The sequence below is a fragment of the Pempheris klunzingeri genome, chromosome 21 (genome assembly GCF_042242105.1).
Source record: "Pempheris klunzingeri isolate RE-2024b chromosome 21, fPemKlu1.hap1, whole genome shotgun sequence".
Classification (NCBI taxonomy): domain Eukaryota; kingdom Metazoa; phylum Chordata; class Actinopteri; order Acropomatiformes; family Pempheridae; genus Pempheris; species Pempheris klunzingeri.
In genome coordinates, this window is record NC_092032.1 from 14,808,058 (window position 1) to 14,821,838 (window position 13,781).

At 43.0% G+C, this 13,781-nt stretch overlaps 1 protein-coding gene across 2 annotated transcripts; it reads right to left on the minus strand.

Annotated features, from left to right (window-relative positions):
* Positions 1–98: 98 nt before the first annotated feature.
* On the minus strand, positions 99–13,596 carry LOC139220817 (phosphatidate phosphatase LPIN2-like). 2 transcript variants are annotated; one of them, XM_070852667.1, is made up of 20 exons: positions 13,527–13,596; positions 7,663–7,863; positions 6,764–6,859; positions 6,047–6,345; positions 5,854–5,970; positions 5,555–5,681; positions 4,927–5,395; positions 4,440–4,539; positions 4,020–4,207; positions 3,380–3,473; positions 3,214–3,283; positions 3,029–3,112; positions 2,829–2,908; positions 2,145–2,301; positions 1,622–1,770; positions 1,420–1,506; positions 1,176–1,328; positions 774–888; positions 487–590; positions 99–369 (listed from the first exon to the last, which is right to left on the minus strand). In XM_070852667.1, the coding sequence occupies exons 2-20, from the start codon at positions 7,852–7,854 to the stop codon at positions 225–227; spliced, it is 2,826 nt and encodes a 941-aa protein (XP_070708768.1). In that variant the 5' UTR covers positions 7,855–7,863; positions 13,527–13,596; the 3' UTR covers positions 99–224. The 2 variants fall into 2 exon arrangements, with proteins under 2 accessions (XP_070708768.1, XP_070708769.1); XM_070852668.1 differs by lacking the exons at positions 99–369; positions 487–590 and having other exon boundaries at positions 796–886.
* Between the last annotated feature and the right edge of the window lie 185 nt (positions 13,597–13,781).

The window sequence follows — 13,781 nt, forward strand, 5'->3', positions numbered from 1 at the left end:
CCTCTGAACTGTGTGGCTCAAACTCAAAAAAGTCTGCAAGTGCATGAAGGGAATAAGTCCTAAATTATCAAATATGGAAAACATTAATATCCCAAACTTTTTTAACTTAAGACAATGACAGAATACTTGTATTATCAGTATTAAGTACCAGTGCACAGTCATGACAGATACTACGACTCACTTCTGTAGATTTCAAGTATTGAAAACATTAGTATGAGCGTGAGTTAAAGCAGCTCCTCGAAACACACCTCAGCGATCGGCTGTCTCCAGTAACAGAAGGAGCTGAACTCTGGGCAGCTGAAGGTGGCGTTGTGTTGTGAGTTTCGTAGGGGAAAAACATGCTCGACCAGCTCGCTCAGCCGGTTGTATCTGTAAATTTAAAGAAAGAAACAAACCAAAACAGCAATGGAACCAATAAACATTGGTCTGAGAGAAAACAGCTGGCAGAGACAAAAACAATGATTCCACTGATGGTCCAATACTTACGATGTTTTATTGCCCTTGGCTTGCTCAAGGATTAACTCCCCTTTGGGATTTACTGTGAATATCCTGCACACAGGCACACCCACGTGTTTGTAGGCAAACACGTCCTAAAACAGAGGAAACGAGACAAGAGCATCTCACTGTACAAAACATTACACCTATTTGTGCTCAGTAAATCCTAGATTTTCTCACAAAAATAAAATGTGCTGCGATGAAGATGTGAAGACAATAGTGAGGACAAAACCCCCCAAAACTTTAAAATGATTCTGCAACTAAAACGTTCCACTTACGCTGTCTCTGTTTCCAAAGGCTGCATAGAAGGGACGTGTGTTTGGGAAAAACAGGTTCTTGATGTCTGTGAGGCATTCGATCTTGAACTTCTCAGGCTTTTTCTCAATGATCTCTCTAGCAAGAGAATTACAAAGACAGGATCACATACTTAACCTCTGACCTTTGGCTGCTGCCTACTTTGAAATTAATTTCAACACATTTGTCACAACTTCATGAGTCGTTATCATTTTGAACTGCAATGATGCATTGCCATTAATGCCTCAGATCTGTCAGTGCTGCTACAAACCCAACAGATGCCGATAAATGTCTATTACTTAAATCCCGTGAAGAAATTCATCCGTGCTGCATCTTGTCCAAACGGTGCTGTTGACCGACGCTCAGAATAGAAGAGGAGTCGTTACCTGTGGAAGGCAGAGAAGAGGCTGCTGGGGGAGAGCATGAGGGGTCCTTGAGGCAGCAGAGTCCCTCTGTCGTTCACCCAGTGCAAATATCCTCGGGTCATGTCAGCCATGCCGATTGCTCGGGCCGAACAGTACAGGAACTTGTAACCGTTCCTGCATCAGTCAGATATTCATTGATTTTACTGTTTGACACCTTTTATGCTGACAGAGTAGTAATGAAGGGAAGCGGGCGTCTGTGTCTTACTCGTGCACCGAGTGGTAAAGCTTCGCGATTCCTTGATGAGTCCAGTCTTTCCCGAGCTGAGGGAGAATCTGTCCGAACACATCGGATCTGTGGGCAGAAAACGACCAGCGTGATTTCAAGGGAGAGCCGGCTGTGTTAATGCAGCTGAGGCCGAATGTGATCGCAATCTAGAATGAAGAGGTGGGTGTTTAGACTCTCGTACTTGGTGATGGTGCCATCGATGTCGGAGATGATGACCTTGTCGTCCCAGTTCCACAGGTAGATGGTGCCCTCGCAGCGACACGTCCCCTGGTACTGAGTGGTTATGCTGAAGGTGACGTCATTAGGCCCCTCCCTTAGCTTCAGGCTGGCCTGGAAGAGACAGGAAATGAGTTAAAGAGTGTCCACTGATTTAGCTTTTAACACTGTTGTGAATAACTATGGACAAGAAGGATAAAAATCAATGCAGCCGTTTCTTTGTTCCATTTCTGATCCTGTTGGTACTTTATAGGTACAAATGTGCTACTATATTGGTCTCCATCTCCATGTGATTCATCTAGACAAGATTTCACAAGAAAGAGGAGAATACAGTAACATTTGAGGTCAGCAGGGTGATAAGCTCTTAGAACTACACAGGTTGATATTTTTCACAAGGCTTTAGTTTACATAATCATAATAATGGTGGGTTGCTTGCTAATTTTATCCACACAGCCAGCATCAGGGAACACTCTCACACTCAGTCTTACTATCTGGTCAGACGACAGGCGGAGGGACTTCTTGTAGGAGGGACAAGGTGCCGGTGCTGGGCCTTCTTTCTGCACGTGCTCAGTAGGTGTCAGAGCAGGTGCCACAGCATTCAGCTCTTTTGTCTCATCCTCACTGGACCACTCTGCTGCTTTCTGCCTGTCGGAGGGAAAACGCTCTCAAGTGAGACTAGGAGGCAATGTCAAGACGAGACAAAAACAGCAAACTGAGCACTGCGCCAGAATAAAATCAATTCAATCTGAGTTTCAGACACAAATCTAAGTCAAAATAAGCACAATAACGAGGCAATGAAGTGACGAAAAAGCCATTCGTATACTAGCTGAGGTTTCACAATGCACGATCATTTAGCGTCACCAGAGGGCAGCAAACCTCCTCGTGTGCCTTTACCTCTGCTTTGTTCAACAATAAATATGCAGGATGTTTGTGCTTTCACTTATTTTACTCAAAAACTGGATGCATCCACAATCATCTGTAACAAAGTTAAAACTAGCATATAAGCCAGTCTCTTAAATTCTTAATGCTGAGTTTGTGAGTCATAAAATGGCAGCACTGCTCCCTCAGCAACATGCTAATCCGGCCTGTGTGGAACATGTTTACCCAACAGTGCTGGTGTTGGTGTGTGGCTGTAGTGCTGTGAGGAAGCCAGAGCTTTGTTGCTGACTCACTGTGTTTCTGGGGCCTGGTGAAGGGCAGGGCTCTCTCTGGTCAGCGACTCCTGTCTCTCTAACTTGGTCTCTGATGATAACTGAAGAGGGGGAGAGCTATTGTTAGCCTTCTGTGGCCTGTTAGTTAAAAACGCTGTGGTATAAAGGTTCTTCAGTGCCGTAAGCACACAGATGGAGGTGGGAGGCTGAGTCACACGTACCTGCTTCACACTGCTTTTCCTCCAGAACCACCAGCGTCCAGACTTTTTTGGCATTTTCTCCTTCACCCAGGCCTCCTCTGTAGCCTGCAATTCACATAAATGGTTTATGTGTCAAATGATGCAGTGTGCAGACCCAGTATAAGATCAAAGAGCACGCTATAAAACACATTAGAGCAAGAGGAGACCTTTGGCAAGTTCTTCTGGAAAGCCTGCATGCAAAGTATCAACGGTGCCGCCAGAGTCCAGTTGTAATACCTGGAAAAGAGAAGCCTTTTTGAGCTGTAATGTTCACATCATACATTAAACACATGATAATCATGAACCATTTTTGTGGGAAGTGGGAAGACTCACCTGTTTGCAATTCTAACCACCAAATTGGGATTGTCAATTATTGCTGGGTTCTCTGCAAATTCATTGTAGGTGATTATGTGCTCCATGAATTTTTCTGGAGTAAATAGAACATAAAAGCCTGATTATAAATTATGGCAATCGCCCGCATTTCTGTATTTACAACAACATCACGGCGCAGTATAGAGCTGTGAAGCAGGACAGTAAAAATATGCAAAGCATTCTTATTTAATCTGAGGATTTTAAAGGTTTATTTGTCACATACAAAAGTAATATAATTAGTCAAATGCAATGTGCAGCATTCTTAAGACTAACAAAAAGACTAACATGAAAAGAAATGAGGATGAAAAATGAGGATAGAAATGTATAAATAGGTTTTGTCATAAGTGGAGACATGCAATGAGCTGGGCAAAGGATTTAACTCAAAAACATGCAATAAATCTTTTTTTTAATAACTGTTAAAACCTATAAGCAATAAAGCTTATGCTGCTGTTGCATCTTTCAAAATCTACTTAACATCCTGTTTTTTGCTTTAAGAAGAAAAAAACTCTGTTCCCACTGGGTTTTTAAGATGAATGTGAGAGGAAATGTGTTTCATCAGTGTTGCTGCAATTAACTGCTGCTAATAGAGATAACTGGGTACCTTTAGGGATCTCCGAGTTCTCACCAACACCTCCGCACAGCGACAGGGTGACGTCAGGGAGGTCACCTGCAGCGTCAGACAGACACTCAGTGCCGCTGTCCGCTGCTGCGCTGCCAACAGACTGGGGCGACTGGGATCCAGAGCGCCTGCCCATCTCGACCCAGTGTTTAGGATCCTGCTCAGACTCACTGAACACACAGAGACAGTCAGTTTCACACAGCAAAAATCCCCGAGTTGTTTTTTTCTCCCAAAAGTGCACAATGATACTTATTATTTTCATTTTTTATGTGGTTCTGTTTCCAAGAAGGGCTGGATGTCAAATATTGCAATACTTTTTAGTGCCACATTTATTCATACAACATAAAATAATCCAGAATGAGGTAATGTGACTTTACTCTGAAAGGATTCCCAGGTTTGTACCTTTTTGGAAAGTACCGAGCAACATCATCAGGGTCAAGTGCGTTCAGGTCATCCAGGTAAATGTCTTCAGGTCCCTGATGCTGGCTCCTCTTTCTCACACCTAAATGAAAGCAAGACAAGATTTGCCTTCTCAGAAATCGCTGACTTCCTTTTCTGTCCACCTGTGCATGTGAACGCAGAGCAGCCACAGACACACTGGCGCAAACAGAAGCCACATCCTTCCTGTTAACATTCATTCATCCTAGTATATTTAAACTTCCTGTAGATAACGCTCACATAATCTTGGGTTTTTACTCGAGACTTTCCCACGATACTGAAGATGCAACTAATGTAATTAAACTCTCATTTTCATGCAGCATCTAAAAACATCTTTTTTTGTAGAGCAAGCACACCAATAAATACTGCAACATCAGAAATTATACGCTAGAAATTTGTGGGCTTAAAAACTGTACTTTTTTAGGACAAGTTATGAAGGAAGCTGTCTTACTTCTCCTCTTCACGGGGGAGTCAGTGGGTTTAGAGGAGGCTCCTGTATCAGGACAAACTGCCACCGAGTCCGCAACCACGTTTCTGCCTCCACTGGCAGCAGAGCTGTCGTCCCTGCGGCCGGGAGGCGAAGATTTCCACCTGGTCTTGCACTCGGTTTTGGGGCTGAAGTCAGAGTTAGCGGCACATGGCTCGGAGGTAAAACTGCTGGACATTAAGTCAGAAAGTTCTGGCTTGTGCTCGCTGATGTTTGCGTCGTGTGATGAAGCTTCGGGGGGCTGTGGCTTGCAGCTGTACTGATCGACTTTGATGGTCCGAGGCTCTGGCTTTACAATACTGCAAACGGGATCAATGGTTCTATCGCCTTCCCTTGACTCTTCCTCCATGGCTTCGGTGCTTAAGATAACCCTGAAATGTGTGTTCTCAGAGGGAGTGATGGTCAACTTTTTTGGCTCCGACTTCTTGTTTACCTGAATGAGAGAAAAAAATGGTACAAGATAAAGTGTAAATATACATAAACATGTATAAGTGAACCAGACCTGCAATTCAACCCCACAAATCCCCGTCAGCTCATTTGTCTCATCGCCAAAGTTTAGACCAGATTCTACATGTCTAGACCCGAACCTTACCCTGGTGGATTCAGGAAACTCTCCCCAGGTCCACTGCATGTGGGACTCGGCCCTGAGCATGCTCTCTGCCGGCTTCACCATCAGCTCAGAGTCACTCTTGGGTGACGCGGACTCGGACATCTCCCTCCTGTAAACAAACACCACATTTCCACTGAGTCAGCGGTAATGACCTAGTGGGAGTGATTTGTTTTACTCAGCCCTGTCTGCTTTGATTAAGTGTATTAGAAATGATGCCTCATTGTTTCTCTGCCTGTGCGAACAATGTAAATATTTGACAGGACAAAGTGGGTGGGCCGTACATAGTGCTAGGGGACCAGTCTCCGTCTGAGAAAGGGTAGCTGTCCCATTCGAGGGCGGTGAGGGGGGAAGGTTGCCTGTGGTCCATGTTGTCCTTCATCGTGGAGAATGAAGATGCCCTGAGGACAGAAAACAATAAAATCAACAAAAGGTTTACAACAAATAACAGCTTTATAACTGGGTCTGTCTACTTACCGTCCATTGTGCGCATTGTGCTCCTCATCTGAACTGAGCTCACACAGCTCCAGCTCCCCGCCTGCAGGTGTGGTTTGCTCTTCCTTGCGTGGTTCGGCCTTATGTTTCCTCCTGCGTTTCTTTCTTTTCTTTCCGGCCATGTTGGAGCAGGGTTGGAGGTTTCCAGAGGCCGGGTCTTCTGGACTCTGAGAACTCTGACTGTTCTCCGCCGCTGAACCCCCACATCTGGGCTCTCTGCTCCTGAAGAAAGCCTCTTCTATGGGGATGGGCGAGGTCACCAGGTGGGCTGGGACAATCTCCTGTTTTGAGGTAAGCAAATAAACAATATTGAGAGTCTACAGCCATGTGAGGCCTTTCTTAGCCACAGCAGTGCTGAATGCCAGCTAGCTAACAATGACGATGTTTGCATGCTGATGTCATGCAGGTACAGTGTTCACCACCTTAGTTTAGCATGTTAGCATACTAACATTTGTTAACAAAGAAATTACACAAAGAACAAAGACACAGGATCAACATTTGAGATTCCTCCTCTGGGGACCATGAATATGTGTATGAAATTTCAAGGCAATCAATCCAGTAGTTTCTGAGATATTTCTGGAATAGACCAACATTTTGCTAGCATGGCTTTAAAAGAAGCTAAGGTGGACTGGTTGATTTCTACACTAATCAAAATCTGTTTAGCTGCTTCATTTTCATCATATGCTGTTCAAAACTCACATTGTGCTTCTCCGTCTCCTGGACGAAAAAGGCCTCTCCATTGTCCCCAAGCTTCATGTGTAGTTCAACAGGTTCTCCATTGACTTCTATATCAATCTGCAGAGTCAAACAGCACATTTCTGAAACAAATATTCTGTACGAAGCTTTACCGTGTACAGTTCACCACCACGTTCTCCTCAGCTGACCTCGAAGGCAACATAAGCATGTTTACAATACAGCTTGTGGATTTAAGAAAAGAAAAAAACGGTGCCACAGATTTACCTGAAGAATTAGAGTTAAGCCATCAGAAAAAATGAGAACAGCTTGTACAAACAATTGCTGTTGTCAGCATATGCCACTTGGTTTTATCCATGTACTGAAAGAGCAGGGTTTTACTAAGAACTGGGCTGCCTAGGTGGAATTAGGTTGTTAAAAAAAGGTCAAAGTAATCATATAGTACAGTGATGCTTTCTTCCATCTTTAAATTATCAGAAAGATTAAGACTACTTCCTGCACTGTCTGGATCCTCTGTTAGCTTGTAAAGATAAGACACTCTGTAATAAGATCCTCTGTAAGACACGGTTTTTTGAATGGGATGAAAGTCTTGGGAAGAAGCTAAATTGAGCTTTCATCGGTGTTTCCCACCTAAGTCGTCAGCTGACAGCTACACAGTGCCTATAAATAAAGGTCTTGTGGGAAGCAGACAGTGGTGACGTTTAAATCCACATTTATCACACATTTTACTGCATGTTTTTAAGCATCAGCACCAGTTTTCACTGCGAGATGGAAAATCATTTGAGTTGCACAAATAATCATTTCTCACCACCAGTTAATTTTACTTAATCAACAGAATATTGGAATTGTATGGAAATCTGTACCTTAAAACAAATGTAAAAAATATTAAGAGACTAAAAACTCACCACTTTCTCCCGGGAGCGCAGCACTCCCAGTTTGCCGAAGCGGACATGGAAAGGGGAGCACTGGAACGTGCCATCAGGCTGCCGGACCACGATCACATCGATGCAGCCGGACAGAGTGGCCTGGTTGATCCCCTTATACAGCTCCTTTACGGTCACCAGCACCTGGCCTGCCAGCTGCCCCACGTAGTTCATGGTGTCCACCTGTCGGCAAAAATAATTAGCATGTACATCTAGGAAATTCTGCATTTATTACCCTCTAAACCAAGTTTAACACACCTGAAATGCAAGCAAAATGAAACCACGTCACTTTCTGTCAGCATCTTACTGGGCCAGTGTCCTGGTAGTAAGGCTCCTGTTGTTCAGAATAGTCTGCAAAGGAAATGCAAGCTGGTCCCTAAACACAGTGGCTCTGTCCCATTTTCCTCAAAAGAGTCCTGAGCTGATCAAGACATAATCAGGCCCTCGACTGCAGCCACAACACTGCTGCAGGCCACAGCAGAACGGACAGTGTGTGTTTCTGTCTTCACAAGGAACAAAACTGCGTCAAAACTGACCAAACTGGGGCAAACATAGCCAGCTACTCTAACTCCAGGTCTTTTTTAATCCTATGTCACTATTCATTCTGATTAATAATTAGATGTGTATCATTTGCACTTTTGAATGCCACCTGTGTATAATTTTGTTCAACTATTTTAAGGTAAAAACCATCTAACCATGGCTCAAAATAGCCAAACAATACTACGTTAACCCAGTATTGTGTCTGCACCATATTGATCCAAATGAGCTTGTGACTTTTAGTTTGGCGGGATTAGTTTCCTACTAGGCTCCTCTGTCTGGTGCTGATCTCCCCTCTTGAATTAGGTTTGAATTCAAAGGAGGTGAAGTCAAATTCATCTGATCTCCGACCTGACATGACTTCTGCCATGTACGAAACAGTGTGACCCTTCAACAATACAGAGCAGCTGAAAGATAACGTGAATTAAGTGATAAATTGTCAGAACTGCCCCCACAGGAGAACTGTTTTGTGGCAGATTAGGGGGACAAGGCAAACTTTCACACTGTGTTAATACATGCGTTAAGTACTTCAGATAATAAACTCATGATTATAAAAATGAAAATCCTTGGCTGCCATTTAGTCTAAACCTGCACCAGTAACATTCAGCTAACTGAGAGGAGAGAAAAATTATACAGAAGTGAAAAAATCAGAGAACAGATGTTCAGTCGATGCTCACTCATTCCAAAACCTTTGAACTTTTACACACACACTCTTAAAATCCTCAAAAGACAAAGGTTGAGCCTTGATTCAACCATACAACACCACTGCTCCTTTACATAAACTGCTACTGAGACCACTGAGAAAATCTCTCTCTGATCCTTGTCTGGTCTTTCAGAGCAGTTTTCTGTCTCTGTGGTGCACATGGTATCACATTACTCTTTCATGCTTCATTATTTAATTATTCACCCCACGCTTTAATCTAAAGGAGCTCATGATCAGATGGTGCATGAGTGTCTCCTGGCTTTTTTTAATAACATTTTCAACACAAGGACACATGATGCACGGCCTGTTATGGCCAAGTTTTGTGAGATCAGACCTGGGCTCAACGCTGAACATGAGCTCAAAATAGTTTTTCAGAAACATTTTCTTAAGTTTGTAGCATATCTGGCCTACAGACAAGGACTTGCCTTGAACAAAGAGACTGCAGTAGTCTGTTTCAGTATTTAGGACAAAAGTTTACACTGGCTAAATCAGAGCTGCATACCAGCTGGATGGACTTTGAAACAATTCAGTCTCTAAGACTGGTAGCCACTGCACCCCTTAAACTAAACTCTAAAGCACTTAACTGGTGGTAGAAGGAAATAAACGCTGTAAATAACCACCTGCTTATAATAACTGAAATAAAACATTTCAGATGAATACATGGAATATGAAAAAACAAAAGGGAAAACGTCATGATATGCATCACATTCTGGACACACAGTCTAGTGATGATAAACTCTACTGACCTTCAGGTGATGACAATATTACAAAAGAAAGTAGGACTAAGACATGGTGCCAATGTGATTCATGGGATTTTTGCATCAGTGTGATAAAGTATCGTGATTTGTAAGGTATTTAAATCACTAGTTAAGCCTATAAAACAGAACTCCCATCTAATTTTGAGATTATTTAACTGAAAGTATTGGATAATGTCACAAAATAAATTATATGTACGCCGTGATTTATCAATGGGTTTATCCATTATCTTATCCATAGTCTATAGGTGTTTACTTTGGGATAGGGTAAGAAATAGATTCAGGATTAAAAACACACAGGTCACAGCTACACCTGGGGTTAGGATTAGTTCAGGGTGAGATTTACCAGACTAAGGAGACTCACAGCAGACTTTTGACACCTAATTGTTAGAGATCAACACTACACTTTCCAAATAAAATGCTACCAACATTTGAAGTCATGTAATTTTTGTGTTTGCAACATCCAAGTCAAAAGTTAATAAAGAAAAACTCACTCTGCATATTCAAACGAAGTCTAACCAGCACCCCAACTCACCAGAGTCCAAGGGGACTTCAGGTGCTGCCTGTTCTGCTGCTGTCCGGATGACCTCCCTGAGAGCTCCATGTCACCTCTACAGGAATGAGCCGAGCTGAGGCCTCCTCTCCTCCCCTGTCCTCCTCAAACAACCTGCTCCTGGTCTGTGCCATGCACCACAGCTCCTCCGACCTTTCTAACCCCTCTGACTGAGCACAAAGTCTCTGAGGGAAAAATCACCCCCAGCCTGAGCCCTAAAACGCTTACATAACCTCCTCCCTCAGCACCAACACCCGTCACCACTACCGTGGGCTGGAGAAGTCTCTGTTGGGGGAACTGTTATTGGTTTGACTAATAGATGATAATAGAATAGATTATTCTACAACATGAGGAACCAGGACGAAGGCACATCAAAAGCTACATTTAGCATGTTTAGTACGACCAACCACTCTGGCATGCTAATGTGTTTATGTAGGTTATAGTATGTTAGCATTAATTAGCATTAGGGCTACAGTAAATTTGACCGGTTGGTGCAGCTACAAGAAAAGTCAATGCATCACTCAAGTCATCAGGATTCCTCCTCTGGGGATCTTGAATGTCTATACCAAAGAGTTTGCAGCAATACTAGTGGCTCGGTGAAGCTTTACTTAGAGCACAGTGGAGCGTCACGTCATGTAAAAAGTCTTAAAAGTAAATTGTGATCTACAGCATGTTTACAGTCAGAATGGCCCCTTCAGGAGAGCTGTTTTGTGGCAGATCAGGAAGATTAACAAAGGGCATTTCTTACAAGCCAACCTATCCTGTAGCCTGAAAAGTCAGAGGATCACCAGAGCTAGGATACATCTTCAGGGGGCCATGCATTTTGCGCCAATCTATCAAGTAGATGTTGGATATTTCATTGGCACAGTAAGGGACACCAACGCAGAACTGGGTTCAATTCCAGTCCAGGAGAGTTGGCGTCTGGTAGTTAATGAGCCAAACCTGCCCAGTGTCTACCTGCGACAAGCCATCCAGGACTGGATTTGAACAGCCCTGCACTAGAGGAAAGGTCAAGAGGTCACCAGAATCTTGTGGAGGCCTTGACTGTCTGAACAAAATGGCAACACATCCAACAGCTGAGGCAATTCAGTTTAGTGATGATGAAGTCACATACTAACTAGTATAAACTAATAGAGTAAAAAAAAAAGCTACTGCAAGCATTCATTCAGTGTATTGTGCCACCAGCTGATAATAGTGTCACATGTCGTTCCTGCTGTGTGCTGCTCTCCCCTCACAGCACATTGTAGAGTGAAAATGCACCTCATTTAATGGACAAAGCAGAAGTGTCTAGATGAGACTCATCAGCCGTGATACAAACGCTGCACAACCACATCTCTCTGGTGAGCTGACTGCACACTGTCTGCATGATCCACACACCACACCAAATTTAGTAAGAGCTGCAACTCCCACTGCGCTTCGTATAGACTCCTCTGCTACAGCACTTCAGGCCTGAGTAAAGATATAGGAGCGTGACCAATGTTCTGCATAGCCGCTGTGAGGTAAATCAAATTAGAGTTTGTTCCCTCATCAATAACAGGGTTTACGTGAAGGACCAGTACAAACTTATTGTTTGGATTTAAAACAAAACAATCTCAACACACTTGTTTTTCTAGAGCTTTTGACCATTTTACATGCTCTTCATCATCATCAGACAAACTGTCAAGTTTTCATTAGCCTTTTAATTAATGGAATCACCCATTGTGATTTTCCATAGCCCACGTCGACATACTCAAAGAGCTTGTTTGTCCACAAAACCCAAAGTTTGACTCTGGAACCAGTAAAAATAAAAGAAATATGCAAAAATGCAAGTGAAGTGACTAATTGTCTCTGGTTCCAAGACAACTAAGCAAAGATGGACTTTGCTTATGCTGATGTGCTGATGAAGACAGCTGAGGAGGTGGATCTTGAGCCGAGATTGTCAACTACAAAGGTCATGAAATATCTTTGTAAGCGATCACTAGACGGTGTTGCACTTCCGTTTTCATTGCTAAACATACTGTCTGTGGCCGTGCTCCTTCCTCCTCCACAGAGCTACAGCTTCATGCTAAGACAATAATCCAGCTGCCTCCATGGATACTGTACGAACAGAATAACTCTGGCCAAACTCATTAAACAAAACATTAAACCATTGTGTTTTTAAGTCCATTTGGTGCAACATTTCAAAAACACCCCAGTACCTGATGGTACAAATCCAGCACAACCAGTTCCCATCCACGACACTGTGAGGGGGCTTTGAGAGGTGTTAATCCTGTTTACAAGATTAGTACAAATCTAGCTTTCCCTGTCGCGGCACGTTTGTCCAGCTCACTACGTCCAGGTGTCCAACGTGATTCTGCGTCACCCACTGTTGTTTTGACCAACATTGTGTCACTGAGTCTGCAGGTTTATATTTTGACCACAGGCCACTGACAAGTCGAACACCACAATGTTTTTGAGTCTGCTCACCGTATGTTGACGCTGCAGCTATGAGCTGCATTTATTCATCACTTTCATTTGATTTTTCTGTTATTTTTTGATGTATCAATCAGTACCAAACCCCAAATTATTGAAAATACAAGTACACAAGAACAGAGAAAATCCTCACATTTGAAGAGCTGAGTCAGAGTATGTTTAGCATTTAAGCTCGAAAAATTACAAGTTATATCATAAATAGAATTTCAGCACTAAATGCGACAACATTTTGGTGCTTTACAGACATCTAGCATGTGTGGGTGATGTGACCTCTGGGGAAAATATAGATTATTCATTTGGACATTCACTCATCATTCTGCTATATTTCACACTTTAAGAAAGAAAAGTCAGATAGACAGAGTAACAAAACTATAAGATCAGCTAAAACACATAATGCCCAGGATATTGACAAAAATGTTACCCACTCTGTGCATGTGCACCAGCAGATGATGTCCAGGTGAACTCCTCAGGTGTGTAAAGTATAAAACCTACCTATGATGCGTTTAAGGACACAGTTGAAGGGTTTAATTTGACAGAATAGTTGATTTTAAGAATGACTAGCGTGGCGTACATCAGTAAAAGCCCGGTTTGCATATATATATATATATATATATATATATATATATATATATAATGTTTAGATTTCTACTAACTGTTGTCAGGCGGTATTAAGTATGAAACAGGACAAACAAGCCGCTAAATGAGTCCTCAGGAGGTCCTAAGGAGTCCGCTGCTGTTTCTACAGCGCGGAGCAGCGACATTAACAGCACACTTCCTGTCTCGGTTTATTTTTCTACAGCTGCTGAACGAGGACACAGAAGGAGAATATATGTTTAAATCGTCCTACCTGCTGGAGATGAGGCTCACCCGCAGGCAGTCGCACCTTCCGTCGCTTTGTTGGGTCCACCTTCCTCCTCCTCCTCCTCCTCCTCCTCTGCTGAGCCGGCCACACCACGTGACCCTGCAGCGCCGAGGCTGCACGTGATTACAAGGCAGGAGGTGAGGTCAATTATTAAAGTTAATTATTTTTACGAGGACTTATTATTTTTCCCGCACTAACAGCAATAAAATGTTGAAAAAAGATCTGTAATGCTAAAAATAT

What these genes read in the sequence shown, in the direction of transcription:
- LOC139220817 (XM_070852667.1), bottom strand. Translation starts at nt 7,854, where the DNA reads ATGAACTACGTGGGGCAGCTGGCAGGCCAGGTGCTGGTGACCGTAAAG. An exon ending in GACTGGTCCCCTAGCACTAT is followed by an intron (nt 5,682 to 5,853) that starts GTACGGCCCACC and finishes GTTTGTTTACAG; the next exon opens with GAGGGAGATGTCCGAGTCCG. An exon ending in TCCAGAAGAACTTGCCAAAG is followed by an intron (nt 3,113 to 3,213) that starts GTCTCCTCTTGC and finishes TGTGAATTGCAG; the next exon opens with GCTACAGAGGAGGCCTGGGT.